The sequence below is a fragment of the Alligator sinensis genome, unplaced genomic scaffold, assembly GCF_000455745.1.
Source record: "Alligator sinensis unplaced genomic scaffold, ASM45574v1 scaffold858_1, whole genome shotgun sequence".
Taxonomy (NCBI): domain Eukaryota; kingdom Metazoa; phylum Chordata; order Crocodylia; family Alligatoridae; genus Alligator; species Alligator sinensis.
In genome coordinates this window covers 2,274,947-2,293,132 of record NW_005842079.1, presented here as the reverse complement: position 1 = coordinate 2,293,132, position 18,186 = coordinate 2,274,947, and the positions used below count along the sequence as shown (strand labels likewise).

General features: G+C 43.4%; 1 protein-coding gene across 3 annotated transcripts in view; it reads left to right on the top strand.

Moving 5' to 3' along the window:
* The window catches only part of LOC102382309 (high mobility group protein HMGI-C-like), a 92,578-nt gene that overhangs the window by 58,002 nt on the left and 16,390 nt on the right, over positions 1 to 18,186 (top strand). For all 3 annotated transcript variants that reach the window (XM_025204385.1, XM_025204386.1, XM_025204388.1), the window contains exons 3-5: positions 3,748 to 3,886; positions 8,390 to 8,433; positions 14,285 to 14,507. In XM_025204385.1, the coding sequence (XP_025060170.1) occupies positions 14,415 to 14,507 (93 nt within the window). In that variant the 5' untranslated portion in view covers positions 3,748 to 3,886; positions 8,390 to 8,433; positions 14,285 to 14,414. The remainder of the gene's footprint in view (positions 1 to 3,747; positions 3,887 to 8,389; positions 8,434 to 14,284; positions 14,508 to 18,186) is intronic.

Below are 18,186 nucleotides of genomic sequence, written 5' to 3'. Positions count from 1 at the left end.
CCCGGGACTTTAAAGATGAACCGCTAAGGCTTAATTTCTGGCAAGCATTGCTTAAGTGGCTGGGGATTCCCTCCAGAGCGACCAGCTGGGGACAGGGCAGGGTCCTCGCTGTTCGAGGTTTCTGCCCGCCCCCGTCTCAGCTGCGGAGCCTCCTTGGGGATCTGCTTCCATTCCCTTCCTGAACGGATGCCTGGCCTTGGGCTGAACTCTCCCACTGGGCGAGAGACGTCCACAAGAGGGAGAAAAAAACAGTACGGAGAGGAGAAAAGTGCCACAGCGAGCGGTTTGTGCAGATCCCTTGCCTCCGCCGTTCCCAGGGTCTCTCCCGGATCCCCCTCTGGTGCCTCATCTCTTCCACCCTCCTCTTCACTCCTGTGGTGAGTGTGCCACCACCTCTTCTGAATTGGCCCAAGGGCTTACCCACGCTTCTGGCTCCTTGGTTCCACGCCTCTGCTCCTTCAGCATCCCTCCTCCCTCGGGCCCAACCCCAGCCTCCAGATATAGCCCATGCTGCAGATTGGCCCTGATTCGCTTCACCTGGTATGGAGGTAAAGCTGGGCTGGTGCAGATCAGGAGTTCTCGCTGTAGCACGAACGTTGCAGCGTGGGGTGGTCCATGTCCCTGGCTGGGGATACGCCCTCAGTGAGTGCCCTCCGGGCTCTCACACTAAACTACCAGGCAATACCCCCAAACAGTAAGAACACCTTAAGCTGCCAGGGACGAGGGCACTCTGTGCCCTATCACTGCAGGAACAGAAAAAGCTTTTTAAAATACACTTAAGCAATACAAGGAAGAGGACCATGCCCCCCACTACAAAGGCAAAAAACCCTACAGTCCATGCCAGTCTGAAAGTGAGATAAAATTCATTTCTGTTCCCCTCAACCCACTCCATCCCCAAACCTTCCGTTGCAATATGATGTTAAACTTCTGACATCCACAATCCTGATCCTTTTCTTGGTTCATTCAGGAGAGTTGAGACCAAGCTGCCTAAAGAAAAAGTAGTGCAAGTAATTAACTCTCAGCCTCCAGTGGTTGTCCTGCAAACCAGTTTTAGCTCCATGTCATAGAATCATAGAATATTAGGGCTGACAGAGACCCGAGGAGGTCATCTAGTCCAACCCCTGCTCAAACCAGAACCATCTCCAACTAGATCATCCCAGACAAGGCTTTGTCTAGCTTGGTCTTAAAAACCTCCAAAGGTGGAGATTCCACAACTTCTCTGGGTAGGCTGTTCCAGTGCTTTACTGTCCTTCTAGTGAGAAAGTTCTTCCTAATATCCAGCCTAAACTTCCCTTGCAGCAACTTGAGACCATTGCTCCTTGTTCTGTTATCTGCCACCACTGAGAATAGTTAAGCTCCATCCTCTTTGGAACCACCCTTCCCAAGTCCTTAAATACTAGGTTTGTAGTTGGTGAGAACTTTATTTGGCTTTGCTTTGGGAAAGGGAACATTTCCTCCTGAGGTTCATTTCCTTATTATAAGTTTGCTTGGTGGAAAGAACCAAAGTTAGCATTAGTCACCTTGCCATGAGCATAGCCTGAAGCTTAAAGCTATGCGATGAGAAGAGTGCAGCTTGGGAGTAGGTACATCAGTAAATGCACTGCATTCCTTAAAGACTTCTCATTAGCCTTAAAATACTTCTCTCCTTAAAGACATCTTAGTTACACAAGCTCTTTTACTTGTTCCTGAGAAATTCAGAGGTGTTTATAAGATGCACATCTGGCCTGATACTCTTCCCATCATGTGCTTATTATAACATTATCTGTCCATGTAACTGGGCACCCAGCTTTGAGCTGCTCACACATTCAATATTCCACCCATTCTAGCATTCAAGTGTAAGAACTGTCTCAGGTGCTCATCAGGGGTATGAATCTACCTGACCCAGTATCTGAAGATCATACCCACAAACATCAAAGCCATACCAACTAATGCCATGGAAGTCTCCGTGAGATTTGCCTGGCAATCTGCTGAATGCTCCCATCAGGACAGTGTGGGACAAAAGGGTGTGTTCCCCTTCATGGGAAGGTATTTAGTCAGTAACCTTGAAGGCTACATGTCCCTCAGGGAAATCGTTTCACCAGTGGTGCATCTTTGGGGAACTCTGTCACTGCTTCTTCCTTCTACCCCAGTTACCTTAGAAATATGCACTCTGCCTCCCTTCCTAGATTGGAAGTCTAAGAGACAATCTAGGCCTCAGATCCACCACCCTCCCTTGGAATATCAACATCTGGCAGTCTGCCCTCAGGACTCCATCGCAGTGGGAACCCCACTGAGATGCCCATGTGGGCGCTAATTTTTTCAAGTACTTTCTTGCAAAAGTGCAGAATAAGATCTATTGAATTTAGCTCAGATTCTGGAGGGTGCTTCAAACACTAGGACAGCATCTGCTTTTTAAAGGAAGCAATCCCAAGAAGAAGTCTGGGCATGTCCAGACAAGTGCAGACATGCGGTATATGGCACCGCAGACCCATTTGCAGTGCCATTCACCACACAAGTAGATGTCCCCTGCACTGCTACTCTGCAGCACAGGTGGATGGGGGAAGGGGGGCTGACTCTGGGATATCCCAGGGTCAAAAAAACCCATGCCAAAAAAAAAAGTGCATTGGCGCACGTGGTGGCAGCACATGTCACCCAAAACCAGAGTCTGGCCAGCTGGAGCCATGCTCTGGCTGCTGGCCAGGCTTCCTGCTGCAGGAGAGCCATGGCTGCAGCTCCTAGAGGCCCCCAGGACCTCAGGTAAGACTGCTGGGGCCAGCACAGTTGCTGGCCCCAGCCTCCCCTATTCCACTCAGGGAAACCTGCTGCATGCTAGAGCATGCATGGCTTGGATGTTCCCCAGGGAGAAGTAGCAGCAGAACAAGGTGTGCTGCTACTACTCGTCCCTGGGAAAACGCATGTTCCCACTCATCTGGACATGCCCTCTATGTTTAATAGCCTTCCTTAATTGTATTTTAGTGGTAACTGGTCCAGGGTGGAAGAGCAGAATTGCTGGTGACTTAGAAGGATGTTTTATTGGGTTGAGCTAGAAGATTCCTGGCTGAAAACGCTCTGTGGTCAGTAGGTATAGGAGGAAGAGAAGGGACCTTGTGTCTCTTGGAACATATACCAGCAGCAAAATTCACAGCAGAATAGGTACAGACATTCCCATGAAAAGAGCGATTAGACACGTTCCATAGTACTGCTTCCTTCTTATGAACAGGACTGGAGAAAAGCAGTAACTTCTCCAGTATCCCCAAATATAACTGTTCGGGGGTATTTCCTGCCATAGAATAGGAGAGTACTACTGCCAGGGAAGACCCTCTGCACCCCTAAGAGTTTCTGTTGAACATTTTGAGTGAATTGACTTTTTATGCTTGAACTAAAGAAAAAAACCCCATCAAAGATGCAAAAGAGGGAGGATAACTGGGTGGTGTCCTCATATACAGCTCTGTCTATGTGCCTCAGCCTGACCTGCTGTCTAGCTGTTAACCCAGTCTGGGCTTTCCACTCCCACAACCCTGTTCCTCATCCTGACTTCAACCCTGTTATTTTCTGATTGTCCCAGCCTTCAACTCTATGCGTCTTCTGATGCCTCTCACTCCCTATCTGCAACCTCTTTACTTATTTCTGCTTTAGGGCTCCACACAGCTCTGCCAGTGCTTCCCAGTCCTGACTCCTGTTCCAGTCACAGGTGTAACTTGTCACTGTATATTGGGTTGATTCTGATGTATTCACTCACTTCTGTGATCTCATTTGTCTTAACACCAGGATGTCCAGTGGTGAAGGTCTGATGAAGTGACTAGCCCCTGCTATGGAAGCCTTTCTTCTGGGGACTCTCCAGACATAAGAGCACCTCCATCTTCATGCCCACTCTTGCTGTCCTCTTTCAATGGCCATATACAGCCAGGTACCAGATTTTTTTTTCTATTATTGCAGTTGTACCTTGCTTTCCTGCAATGTAGGTGTCCCCCTCCCACAAGCCCCATATTTTTTCTGCGTAGCATGAGGGGGCAATAACTGCTTCTTGCTGTGAGGAGTGAATTGTGGCCATAGAACATCCTGTGCAGACGAAGGCAGGAAACCCTCTTTGTTCCACTGCAGGCTGCAAATCCTGTCACACCAGGCCACTGGCTTATGGTGAGGATGTGGGACTAGGAGGAGATCACATCACTGATGGAAGAGCCTGTCTAATATGGCCTCTTGCTAAGATAAATTGCTTCCTGTCTCTTTTACCCTGTGCTGCTTTGCTTTCCCCCATGGTTCATGCCTAGCTATAACTTATCTCCAAGCTGGTTGTGTTTTCATGGTTCTGCCGTACTTGGGGGCCATTCCTACCTTATGGGTTCAAATTCTTTCCTCAGGCTGTTGGGGCTGACATCTGATATCCAGCTTTGCAATAGCATTTTGGGGCTGAAATGCTGGTATATCCACTGGCTTCTTCACACCAAGAACTGTAATGGGTTTTCTCTCTGGTGCAACTGAAGCACACTAGATTAAAAGACATAAACATACATTCTAAAGGGGGCCGTTAACGTAACATAAAACCTCACTCATCTCCATACTGCTGAAATCAAGATCAGTTCTGAATTAACTGCAATTCAAGTGGAAATTTATTCTAGCCATTAGTTAAAAGCAACCTCAATGAATAGAGCATCACCAGACAAGTGGATGGGTATGTGTATGATTCTATAACATAGTGAAAACTGTGACTAGTGAGATCATATGCCTTGTTGTAAGGCTATTCTGTCTGCTCTAGCCAACTGCTGTCCTTGGTTATTCCCTCATATTTATATTCAGAAACAAACGTTCTTTGTTTCACGTGGGTTACAGTTGCTCTCCACAAAAAAATCAGGAAGTATAAACTTAAATATCATGCTTCAATTTTAGAATAGGATGTGACAATTCATATTTTTATCCTTTCAAAATCTCACCCCAGCCTTATCTTCAGCCAAAATATTCATTAACACAAAGTAATGGATTCTGAATGATAAGCACATGTGGAGAATTACTGTGAAAACATAGTTTTGTTACACTTTTATATAAGATTAAAGGTTGGAGCACACAACAGGCCCTAAAGAGAGCAGAGATTAACTGTGGATGAAACTACCTTGTATCTATCTATATCTGTCCGAATGATGGGGTGTACAACATTAAACTCCCAATGGGTGTTGTCCATTGTGTATTGTTACCAATTTACTTTCTGGAAGAAAAAACACAGACAGGAAATAAGGATGTATACAGAGATTTCTGCTTCATTGCAGTAAAAACTAGATCCTTCCTAAAAAGGAACAAGTAGCCATTTCATAGTTTTTAGATAGACCTTGCATGCTACTGCCATCATAAGCACATATGACCCTGCCATAAAAGTGTTGACTTCAAAAGCTCACTTGTATTCCCATTTTCTTACTCTTGCAAGCAACTGGCAAGGGAAGCCTTCCCCAGACAGACAGCTGTAGCCTGGCATCACAATAATTAAAAGTGTTTTAAAAAAGGAAAAATCTCTCATAATAATCCTCATCATGTTCTCATAGAACACATCTACATGTGCATTAATGTGCCATAATTGGTACTACTGCACAGTAGCACTGGCACATGTTTTTTTACATGATGCTAATGCACAGAAGACTAATTCTGTTGTGCATTAGCGCATTAGCATGGCTTTTGCTGTGATTTGCTAATGTGCACTACTATTAGTTGACTGCACATTTAGTGTCTCATGTAGATGTGCCCATAAATAAGATACGGAAATACAATTTAGCTGAAATTACTAGCAGGGAGGTGCATATATGGTTAAATAAATGTGTTCAAAGAGTAGTCAAATTGGAAAGAGGCATCACGTGAGATATTTTGGGGGTCTGTCATGGGTCTGATACTACTCAATATTTCCATTAATGACTTGAAGGATGGGACTGAGTATACACTTAGTAAATCTGCAGATGGAACCAAATTAAGAGAGGCACAAGACTGGGATTTAAAATGACCTTTATAAATGTGGGAAAATCATCTGAAATAGATAAGATTAAATTCAATAAAGACAAGGGCAAAGTATTATGCTTGGAAAGGAACATTCAAAACGCAGTTACAAAAACAGGGAGCAACAGATTAGGCTTCAGTCCTACGTGAAAAGATATCAGTATTATAATGGACAGCAAGCTACTGTTGCAATAAAATTTAACAACAGACAGGGGTGTAGTAAATATAATTTGCAAGGAGAGGGGAGCAATTCTTCCACTCCTTTCAGGACTGGTGAAGGATGACCCAGAATGTCTAATACTCTGGGTCCACATTTCAAGAAATACATGGACAAATTGGAAAGAATCCAGAAGAGAGCAAAAAAATTATTAAAAGATTAGGAAACATAAATGCAAGGAAATGTTGGAAGAACTGGAATTATTTAGTGTGGAGAAGAAAATATTTAGAAGGGAAGTTGATCACAAGTCCTCAAATACAGAAAGAGTTGTTATGAAGGGGATATTGATCAATTGCTTTCTGTGTCCACGAGGGGCAGCACAAGACATCATGGACTTAAACTTGAACAAAGGAAATATATATTGGATATAAGGAAAACTTTCTAACTATGAAGGTGGTTAAATGATGGTACAGATTGCCTGAGGAGGTTTTGGGATCTCCATCACTGGAAGTCTTTAAGATTGTAGATTGATTTTTGTTTACATTAAATATCTGGTTCTTATAACAGTTACATTTTTTTTTAATTTCACTAACATTTAGGCCACTAATCCTTAACCAGGGTGCTGGGGTCCTGTGACATCCTTTTAAGGGTGTTGTGGAGTACTGTGCAATATTAGCTTTTTTAGATGTGCAAATGCTTACACAGGATTCACTAAATAAACTCAGAGATTAGTTCAAATAAATATCCATAGTGTCAAAAACATTCTAACATGTTGTGGTCTTTCTGAGTTCTTCACAGAGGAATTGCTTCATTATTTTTCCATGGTCAAAAAACAAGTGAAAGCTAAGAGCTGGCATTTTCCGAGGGGTGCCTCGAGTGTAGTGAGGAGTGCCTTGAGTCTAAAAAGTTTGAGAACCACTTATTTAGGAGTTGCAACCAAAATTAGAGCCCACCCATGGTAAGGAACGAGCAAATGCATCTCTGCCCCAAAGAGTTCACATTCTGATTAGGCAAGATGCCAAGTTAATGTTGTTATCCTTGTTTTACAAATGGGAAACTGAAGCACCAAGTGATTTGCCCCCAGATCACTCGGGAAGTATATGACAGAGCTAGGATGTAAACACAAATTTAAGGAATCCCAGTCCAGAGTTTCTGTTATCAGATCAACCTTCCTACAAAAGAATGACTCAAGATGAAATTTTCAAATGGTTTTAAGTGACTTTGAAAATGGGACTTAGGTTTCTAAATGACCCAGGAACCCAGAGAATCTCTATGTGCAGTTCTGAGAAAAATGATTTAGTCTTGGTTCTTTTAAATCTATTGATAGTATAAGGAAATGTCTACTTGATGTGAGGATGGAAATCAGATTCTGGCTCTTAATTACTTCAGTGTGCTTACAAAGGGAGTAGATCAAGATAAAACTTGGCTCATATTTTAACATTTTGGTTTGATTGACCCTGAGGTATTAAAAGTCAGTTTACACATCTGTGTAGTGGTGTTTCAGATACTAAAACATGCACATTAAAATACTGTGCTATTATCTGCAAAATTCTCTAAGGGACTTTTGCCAGGAGTCAGTTAACACTCACAGCAATTCTATAAAATACAGTATTTAGAGCCACACAACACAACTTTTTAAGGTTTTAAAGCCACACAACACAACTTTTTACAGCTTGGGGTACAAAGTACCCCAAGCTGTAAACCAGATTGGTGTCCAACAGCGTACGTTATCCATGGCTCATGGCAAAAGTCGCTGAGAGGACTTTGTATCCTGGGTATTAACCGTTTTGTGTCATCTCAAGCCAGGTTGATGTTACACTTTTTGTAGCTTTCACAGTCTAAGTTCAATGAAAATATAACTGGCCCCTGTTGGAAGTGGGGAATTTGTGAAGTGATCTGCCCTTTCTATTCAGATAATTCATTTCACTTTTGAAAACTGACCTTATTTTTAGTAGGCAAGGCAGTTGTAAGGGCTGTCTCACTTGGTGGTTTGCTTGGGGATTTTTTTTTTCATTTTGCCATAAGATTCCCACTGAGTTAAAATGAACTTTTTAAGTTTCACTTGCTATCACTACTCAGGACTGCCATCAGAAGGAGATCACAGGCAGTGCTCATGCTGCTTTCCATATCGCTAACTGGGAGCAGAATAAATAGCGCTCATCTTGTTGTACGGCTCCTGAAATGAATGTGTAGACATCTAAACTAACTCCCTCTCCTTGGTGCAGAGGACTGTGAGCTGTTGGATATCTCCGTCTCTTTGTTTTTTGTCTTTATTCCTAGGTCTGGGACACCTGGTCAAGTGGAGCTGTCCAAATTCTTGACAGGTAATCTTGCTCCTTTTTTACTGTGCTACCAAGCCTGCATTTGAAATGCATGTGCAGAGCTCATCTGTTAGAAACTGGGAGATTGCCTTAGACCTGATAAAGTGGGGATTATTAATTTATTCAGTCTTGCTTGGATATAGGTCAAGGAGCAATGTCTGGCACCTTACTCTTTTCTGTGCCCAGTTCCTGAAATGCCTGTGCTCTCTAGCCATGCAGAGGACCATTTCCTGAGGGTGTGCACGTGGAAGGTGGCTTGTAAATGCTAGTAGTGGCTGGATTTGGGTTTTATAATGATTCTCCTGAGGGTTAAGGATTTGCACAGAGGCAGGATGCAGTTTGAGATAAGAGGCAAATATTTTATTTCTTTCAGGTAGAAGGGTGTGTTAATGGTTATTCTTTTATTTCTCTGTTAGTTTTGGATTATTTACACCGGATGTTCTCTGGATTTCCATGGGCTCTGGATTTTGAGGGGAAGTGTCTGAATAGGAAATTTAGAAAATGAGGAATTGGGTGTCTTCAAGAGAATTTGGTACCAGAGACAAAGACTCTGAGAGATATAAGCAGAAGTACCTCATAACTGGCATTAGTGAAGTCTGGATCTAGGCAGGACCTGTAAATCTAGGCAAGATGTGATTTTTTTTTTTTTTTTTTTCATGCTTTTAGTGAAAGGGCACTAGGGGGAGTCTGGGACCTGCGACAATGACCTCAGGAGTGGGGTGGATATGAATGTCCCTGAATGATGGCAGGGGTTTAGGTTGTTTAGGTCCCTGAATGATGGCTGCATTCCACCTTGTTCCCTTTGGCTTGGGTCTACTTATTGATTTAGATACCCAGGTCAGCTGAGTATTTCAACAACATGCCCTTCAACATCCTGCCCCTAAGCTGCTGCCACAGAGCCATGATTCTAGGTGGGGAACTGTTAGCTCAGAGCTTTGCGCCAAGCCAGCCTCCTGGGAACTTGGCTCCTAGGGGTCAGTAAGGCTGTTTCACCACTCAACAGGATGTGGGCTAGCAATTGGTAGATAGGGTAGCTAATCCTGACTGCTTGATGTTGTGTGTACTAACACAGCAGCTGCAGGAAGCTTTCTACTACAGTCACTTAATATTTCATGCATCTTCAACCCCATTCCCTGGAGGTTCTCAAAGTGCTTAACAAACAGTAGGGAATCAATCCTCACTCCAAGGAGAGTGGATAAATATTAAGATACTTATTTATTATCCCACAGTTTGACAGTCAGGGAAGGTAAGGCATAAATAGATTATGTGTTTTGCCCAGGAATATGATCTGTGGAGGGGCCAGGAATAGAAGTAGATCTCCTGAGTGTCTTTCCTCTGTGCTAACTATTGTCAGACCTTCTGTGTGCTAATATTTGAGTCTTATCTTTGTTTTAATCACATCCATAATCAGCAGTGTCACTCAAGTATTCTGTCTCATCTGTCCAGCCTGATGGTAAAGTGTCAAGGTCAAAGTTGATTGGGTCCAACAAAATCCAGCAGTGCTAAGAAAGTTGCCACTTACCCTCCAGGGAATCAATGGGTGCGTTTACATGAGTGCAGAGGCTGCCTTAACACATTGCAATTACAGTGCATTGGAGCAGACTCGATTAATCAAGCAGACTCCCACATCTTGTATTGTCACCCCCATGCTTCAGAATGGTGGAGGAGGTGCTTGAACTAAAGCTCAGTGACAATGAATAAGTTTTAGGTCAGGTGCCCCTGACACCATTTTGAAGCACAGGAATGCTGATACACACGATGCTGTGGCACTTTAATTAGAGCAGCTCTCAGAGCCTCTCTAATTAAAATGCCATCCCCACCCCCGTCCCTTTGGAGCACATGTGAAAATGCCCAATAACTTGATGCCATGATGTGTGCCATTCTGTCCATGCTTCTAGGAAGACACCCTGAAGAGACTTGAATCCTATTGATTAAATGCTACCAGTCTGCTGTGTACTATCCCAAAAGAAGAGGAGAGTCCTGTTGGCAGAGACTGCTTATCACACAGCGACATGTGTAGCCTCCGGGAATGAAAAAGACTGGGGTTTTGAGGCAGTACAAGAATGGAAAGGAAATGTTTGTTGCTTCTGTTACACTCCTAAACTTTAGGTTTCAGGTTAATGGTACCTTCCTTTGATATTGGCTATACTGGTGGCATGACCTGGGAGACTAATAACCATGCATGCTGCTGTTCTTCCCCAAGTTCTTTCTGAGTAAAAAATATTGGTAAAACAGAAGTGACCAGTTCCTATCCAGTGAAGGCCTAGCAACTGTTTCATGTGGTCTTTTGCTTCAGACTGTATTACTATAATTACTATTCCTACAGCTGCAAATCTAGATTAGCCAGAAACTCCAGCTTGTACAACATGAGATGGCTACCATCTGAGTGTGAGTATCTACTGAGAAGAGAGAGATAATTAGTCATGTTTTTCTGAAGTCAGTCAGAAGGCAGGGTAGATATGCACTTTTGTAGACTAGAGAACACATCAGATAATTTCCCCCAATTTTCTACTTGCTTCTGAATCCTCTGGTACGTAGGTTTAGTCTTACTCTTCAGGGTCACCTCTGGTCTTGGATCAGGATATCTATGGACAGAGCTGCCCCTAGGGCGGTGCGGGACCCGGGGCAAATCAGCCTGTGTGGGGCCCCCTTCACACTACGCAGGGCCATGGTACCCCCACAAAGGGCGGGGGGGTGTCTCTGTGCTTCTTCCGCAGTGCGGGACTGAGCCACCAGCTTCATGGGGGCCTTGCAGGAGGGGCTGCATCCTCTCTGCCTGGCTCCACGGGGCCCCCTCAAAGGATGGGGTCCAGGGCAATTGCCCTGATTCACCATACGCTAGGGATGGCTCTATCTATGGAACTCCCTCCCCATACGTGCCCTACCACCAGAACTTAGGTGGGAGTAGGACTATAATACCAACTGAACCCCCAGATATAAAGAGAAGACCAGATTTATACAATCAGGTGCAAAATTCATCATAAATGTAGATGGGGTGTCAATCTGAGCAGTGTCAAATTGAGGAGGCTGAACAGGCAGAGAAACAAATTGTTTGGAACTGCATTAAACTTGGGTTTTCTATCCAGAAATTCCTCTTATGGTGTGGACTGACATTGTTCTGAAACCCAAAGCCTCAGGAGCTAGGTAAGAGGCAGTAGTGGCTTTCATGCCTAAGTCCCTGGTTGAAACAAGGCCTGACTCAGTTAAGAGCCCTTTTTCACATGATGTGGCCTGAACATCCCATGTGAAATGAATTGGTTGCCTTGTTCCATTTCCTTGTAGACTGGTCTTTGATCCAGAGGGTCACTATTATTGGTGGTGGTATGAGACTGCCTTGCTGATTTTTTTTCCTCTGTAGGATGACAAAGAGCTGAGCAAATAGATTTCTTTCACAGCTATTCAAATATTTCCCCTGTGCTCCCATGGCAGTATCTTCATTTTTTGGAGGGAACTGAGACACCTCTTGGATTTAGGTGACTTCTCCCAGATCACACAGGAAGAGTCTTGTGCATTCATGAATGGAACCTTACAAATCTAAATGGAACTTCTTTCTCCAGAACAGGCATGAAGCAGGGAAGCGCGTGTAGCTGCTGCCCATATTGAACCCTACAAGACTAAATAATCTATTATTTAGGCTCCTGCTAGGCTAGGAGTTGAGGACTTTTCACCACCACTAAAAAATAAGGTAGAAATGAGTTGCTTTAGAAGTGACCCATGTCTCCTGCCCCCCAAATGAAAGTAGTTGTACTGTCATAAGTAGGCTTGCAAAGGCAGAACCAATACTCAGACATCTGCAGGGTCCCTTGAGAGGCTAGTTGTACCCACTTTGAAACTCCTCTTGTTGATATTTTATACAAACTGTTCTTTTCCAGCTGAACTGTTCCTTCATGCATGTTTCTCAGATATGTGATGGGCTGGTTAGGCATGAGGACCTAACCTGAAGAATTTCCAGTGAGCTGGGGAAAATACTTTTATTTTTCATCAGTAAGATTTCTTCAGTAAGCAGTACAAGGCACTGCTAAGACCTCAGCTGAATGTGGTCTGCAATTATGATCATCTCTATTCAAGAAAGATTAACTAAAATGGAATGGATACAGAGGAGGACTTCATGAATGATTAGGAGAACATAGCTCCTTTTCTTATGAGAGGAGTCTCTCAGCAGGTTGATTTGTTTAGCGTAGGAACCCCCCTCCCTACCCCCCCCCCCAAAAATGCTGAGATGGGAAGTGATTACTGTTCTTAGATATATCAGAGGGGTAAACACCAGGGAGAGAGAAGAGGTATTTAAACTAAAGGGCAATTCTTGTGAATGAACAGCAGGATATAAACTCATTGTAAATAAATGTGGGCTGAAAATTTGAAGTTTCTAACCATCAGAGTACTGAGGTTCTGGAATAGCCTCTGAATAGGGGTAGTGGGCATAAAAGCCAAGCTGTTTAATATGAAACTTGATTAGCTGATATAAAGGATTTTATGATGTGATTCCCTGCAGTAGCAGAGCACTTGGTAGCCTAGGAGATCCCTTCTAGTCCTTTATTCATGTAGGAATCTGCCAGGAAGAGAATGTATTCCAAACTATTGCTACAGCTCCCTTTTCTGGGAATGTCATTGAACTTCCCTAACATCTGAGAGTGCTAACAGAGTCAAGGGACACAGTATCTCTTGATCTGCTGGTAGTGTTAGTACAGATATGAGCATTTGATTTCTTGGAAGGTGAAAGTAAGTTCTCATAAGGTGAAAGTAAATCGTTATTAGTTTTGTTATTGGAACAAAAGTTTTCTCTTTGCTCTGCCTCCTGCTTGCCTTTTTTAGATGCTTTGACTAACAGAATTCATTGTGTTCTGTTGATGCAAGGCATGAGCCAGATTTTACCCTACATTTTACCTGAATTCAGAGAATCAAGCTAAGGTCTTTCCATCTTGTCAGTTGGGTGGATGGAAAAGCTGAGCATGCAGCAACACCTGTGGGTTTGTAAAGGACCACCTGGTTGGAATTTAAGTGTTATTCATGCACAAACAGAAATTGAATTCAGTTTCTGCTCCCTTATGCATTATTTTAGAACAATGAAGAAAATATTATAATGCTATGCTGTGAATTGATGGTGCATTCTCCCATGGATTCTGCATACCACTTGAGTCACCACATGTCACCTGCAGAAGTGGCTTAGGAACTGAAGTTTAATTTAAAGGCAGGAAAACTGGAAACCTAAATGTATCCATCACTTCTGAAAGTTTATTTGGTTTTCTCATGTTCCATCAACAGCTCATGGCTTGAGATATTTCTTGGAGCCAAACAAATTGGACCAGAGCTGTTTCAGCCACAGAGGAGTCTACATGGGGCATTGGGTAGGAGAAACTGAGGAAGAGGTAGAGTGGTTCTGCCAAAGTGAAATTACTATTTCAAATAAACTAATGTAAAGGGTCCAAACAAAATGCCTTCTTGTATCTGAACAAAAATGTGCCTGGGAGACCTAGACCTGATTTGCCACAGCCAGGTTGTGTCTGTCAAACGCCATCCCATCCTATAGAAAATGGCAACATTAATATAACATCTGTCAGCAAAAGCTCTAACAGTCCAGAAGTCAGGGGCTAAGTCCTCTCTTCTGTTGTTGCTGTCCATGTGGTACCTGAAGAACTGTAAAAACATTTCTGCCTTGAGGACAAACACCAGCACTAAATTAATATTTTTAAAAGAAACAGCAATGAAAGGAGAGGGGCAGTGGGAATAAATAAGTGCTTATAGAGTATCGCTGTGCTGCTGGAAGGCTGCCGTATCCTGAACTCTGTAAACCGTTCTCACTAGCAGGAAAGTAGCAAGCTCTCATGCCTGACTGTCCTTATTGATATCCCTGCAGGTGGAAAAAGGTATCTTAATAAGAAAGGAGAAAGAGAGCAAGGAGGTGAGATTTTCATTTCTATTGTGTCAAGTGCCCATGGAAAAGTAATATCTTGTGCTATCATCTGGAAGCTGTGAGACGTGCCACCATGAGCAACAATGAGAAACAAATGGACCCTGGCTCATCCCCTCCTCCTGAACTGCCAAAGAGAAAGAGGGGAAGGCCAAAGAAACAGCCACAAGTGAGTACCTAGTGGCCTAAAATCCCAGCAGGGAATGCTGGGGTGTTAGGGATTGAAAGCAGCTTTTTATAGATGTTACATTTTTTCTAGATTTAATCCAGACTACAACCGTTATTATATATGCATGGATGTCTGTAGTCTGAATTTAAATGGCTCCAGTCCGAATGAACAGTCCATCGAATGAGATTTAAAGTTAATGCAGAATAGAGCAATCTGAACTAGGCAATTTAAATAGTGTTAATTGTTGCTTAACACCAGTCCTTAGGAACTTGGCAGATAAGCATTGCAAATATCAGTCCCTGCAAGGGAAACTCAGGTGGATTTTTGTAACACAAGAGAAGCTATCAGGCACAAAATAACATTTTTTACCAAGTTAAATGTGCCAACAACACCTGACTAAGCTCCCAGCCCTGCCCCAGTGAATAGGTCACTGGTCTGTGAAGAAGGAAACCCCCTGCCCTGCCCCCAAGACATTGGCTGAGATGGTCATCAGCACTCAGGTCAGGTGCACCCATGAAGGCTTCTGGAACAGCACTTTAGATAACTGTCAGTCGGCTTGCAACAATGTAACACTGCTTTAAACAGTCTCATTATTGCCTCCTAAATACCTACAAGAGCATGAATGTTTATGCATTTATTAAATGCATAAACCCACACACAGAGGTTGTGAATTGGGTCTGTTAAGGGGCTGATGGTTAATGATCTTCTATTAACCCTTAATTTAAATTGAAATTTAATTTGAACTGTGTGATGTGAATCAGTTAACACGGTTTAGAACAGTGGTTCTCAACCTGTTTTGTACCAGGACCCATTTGTAAACATTGATGGCCAGTCCTGACCCAGTGCCCCTCACTCCCGACCCACTGCTCCATGCCCCCAGCCCCGCAGTGCGGGCAGAGTCCATTGCAGGCTAGAAATCTGCCAGCCTGCAATGGGTAATGTGCAGTTTTTCATGTTTTTCTCCTTTAAAGGAGAATCCATTTTTAAAGTTAGTTGATCCATTTTCAAGGTTTGTTCATATATTCTTGTGACCTGCTTGTCGGTCACGATCCATGGGTTGAGAAACACTGGTTTAGAAAATGGTGAACATGTCCACAAATGGCCTTACTGACAGAGACAAGGCTGGGTTTACTTGAGTTACAGACTAATTTGGGCAGGCATAATTTGGTGGGGGGAGGAGGGAAACTTGAGAGGAAAACACCCTACTGCTCAGAAAAGAAAGAACATACACACTTTGGCACAGCTGCTGCCAACAGCAAGTCCCCAGCTGTCCTCACCCTACCTTCAAGCCAGCAGACCATGTCCACATAGACTGTGAATTACTCCAAGATGAGTTAACCTGGTATTTGTAGCACTCAAGACTACTAGGATGCTTAACCCATTTTGCTTCTAAATGACTTGCAACGGGGGAAGAAACTGCAATCTTTTTCCCCTATACCAAGCACCCTGCTGGAATGAACAATAGTTTGCCATCTGTGCAAGGTATTCAGCATATGCATTCAAAGCTAAATGCAGGCAAATGTGGTTCCATTTGCACCCCTGTATAAACAGAACACTGATTATTAATAAAATAATATATCAGCATACACATCTCTGTTATAAAGCCTGTTTGTGCAACAGTAAATAACTATACACACATACACTTAGGCAGCCATCTCTCTGCACACACCTACATGCATCCTGTGCCCTACCGCACCAATATGTCCTGTACGCTGGGCAAACCTCACAAAGAAATAATGTGCTTTCCAAATAACGATGGTCAAGTGGATTCCATAGAAATATCAGCCCATACAAAAATACATGGAATACTTTAGCTGTATTAGACACATTAAAGTTAATGTTTTTTAGTGTAGCATATGAGAATGGCAATCTCTGTGTTAAGATGGTCAGTCAGTGATATTCAGGAACATTGACAACAAAAACATAGGTCTGAAATCAGTGGGTGTCTTCTGACAATATCTTCACTGTCTTAGCGTTAGTTTATTATTGGTTGCTTTCTGAATAACACTTGCATTTATTTTCCTTTTCACTGCTATTTACCTTTTTAAAATAAAGCCTCTCTCTCATTGCCAAGCAAACAAATCATCCTTCTGGGAAACACCATGTTATATTAAATGATATTATACTTAGTCTTGACTGAGATTCCAAGCAATTTTTCAGTGAGCAACAAATGAATTCAACTTAGTGAATGCCTTTTGGTGCTATGCTATATCAAGTGCTTCTTTGCAGTTGGTATAGTCTTCTGAGCTTCTTTAAGATCTACATGAAGTGTTTGGTAGCACTTCACAGCACAGTTCACGAGTTCAATAGGATGGGAGTGTCTCATGGTCCCCTACCTCCCCACTCCCTTTCCTACATCCTTTTGGCATTTAGGGACACAGAAAAGCAGCAGTAGAGAAGTGTTTATCTAGTTTCAGTATTATATGTACCCAATTATTGTAGGTTCTGGCCATCCCACAATCTTTTAATGTGTTTATCCTCACAACCTCCCTGGTAATTTGGCAAGTGCTATTATTTCCATTTTGTGGGTAACCAAACCGAAGAGAGATTTAGGTCTATAGCACCTCCAAGCTGTGCCTGAAGCATGCTGCATCCTTGCTCCTCTTCTGTCTGTGCTGACATCTAAAACGTGGCAGTATGGCCCCCTTAGAGCTCACTGAGCCTGTGCCCAGAGCTGCTCTTAGGCTGTCTGTCTTGGTTATGTTTGAGACACATGCTTCACCACCTGAAGGCAGGCAAGATTCTTTGGGTTGATGTGATACCTTGTATTAGACCAACTAAATAGTTGGAAAAAAGTTCTTTGCAAGCTTTCAGGCATAAACACCTTCCATCAAGCATAGGGAGACTCTGCTGGTGTTATGTGTTCTCTAAGGTAGAAGAGAAGCTAATTTACACATGCAGGTCTGTGAAAATACAAATGAGTGGAAGTTTGGAAGACAATAGGTGGAAATAGGAAGGGAGGGAAATGTGTGAAGGAATGCAAGTGGTCAGCTAGAGGCAGGTTACCTGGGGGTATCAGATGTCAGGCAGGTTATAATGTGTGTAAATCCAATGTCTATATTAAGTCCATGATTTTTTTGTATCCAGTAGATGAATGAAGTGAAGTTTGTAGGCTCATCTATGAATGCTGTTTTTAAGTTCCCTTTGAGGATTAGAACTGAGAGATCGGAGAGGGTGTGGTTGCCTTGTAAGAAGTGGGCACCCACAGGTAATTGGATTTCATAGACACTAGAGCTGGAAGGAACCTTGGAAGATCATCGAGTCCAGCCCCCTGCCCCAGGGGCAGGAAGGCAGCGGGGATCATAGGATCCCAGCAAGATAAACATCCAGATGTCTTTTCAAGGCGTTCAGAGTAGGTGCTTGAGCCACCTCCAGCAACAGTGTATTCCAAAGCTTGGGGGCTTGGACAATAAAGAAGTTCTTCCTTATGTCTGTGCGGGCCGGCTCCCATCCTCGCCGCCATGTGCGGGCCGGGTGTGAGCCGGGCCCTTTTTTGTGCTCTGCGCGGGCTGTGGCCAGCAGCCCGGGCACGCGGGGTCGGAGAGAACGGGCGACACGCTAGAATTAGGCACGGACTCGTAATGGTAGATTTAAAGATTGTTCACTTACACTGAAGATGGTCGCGGTGCAGGCAGGAAAACTTGCTTCAGTTGAGGTTACAGACAGGAAAGAAGAGAGG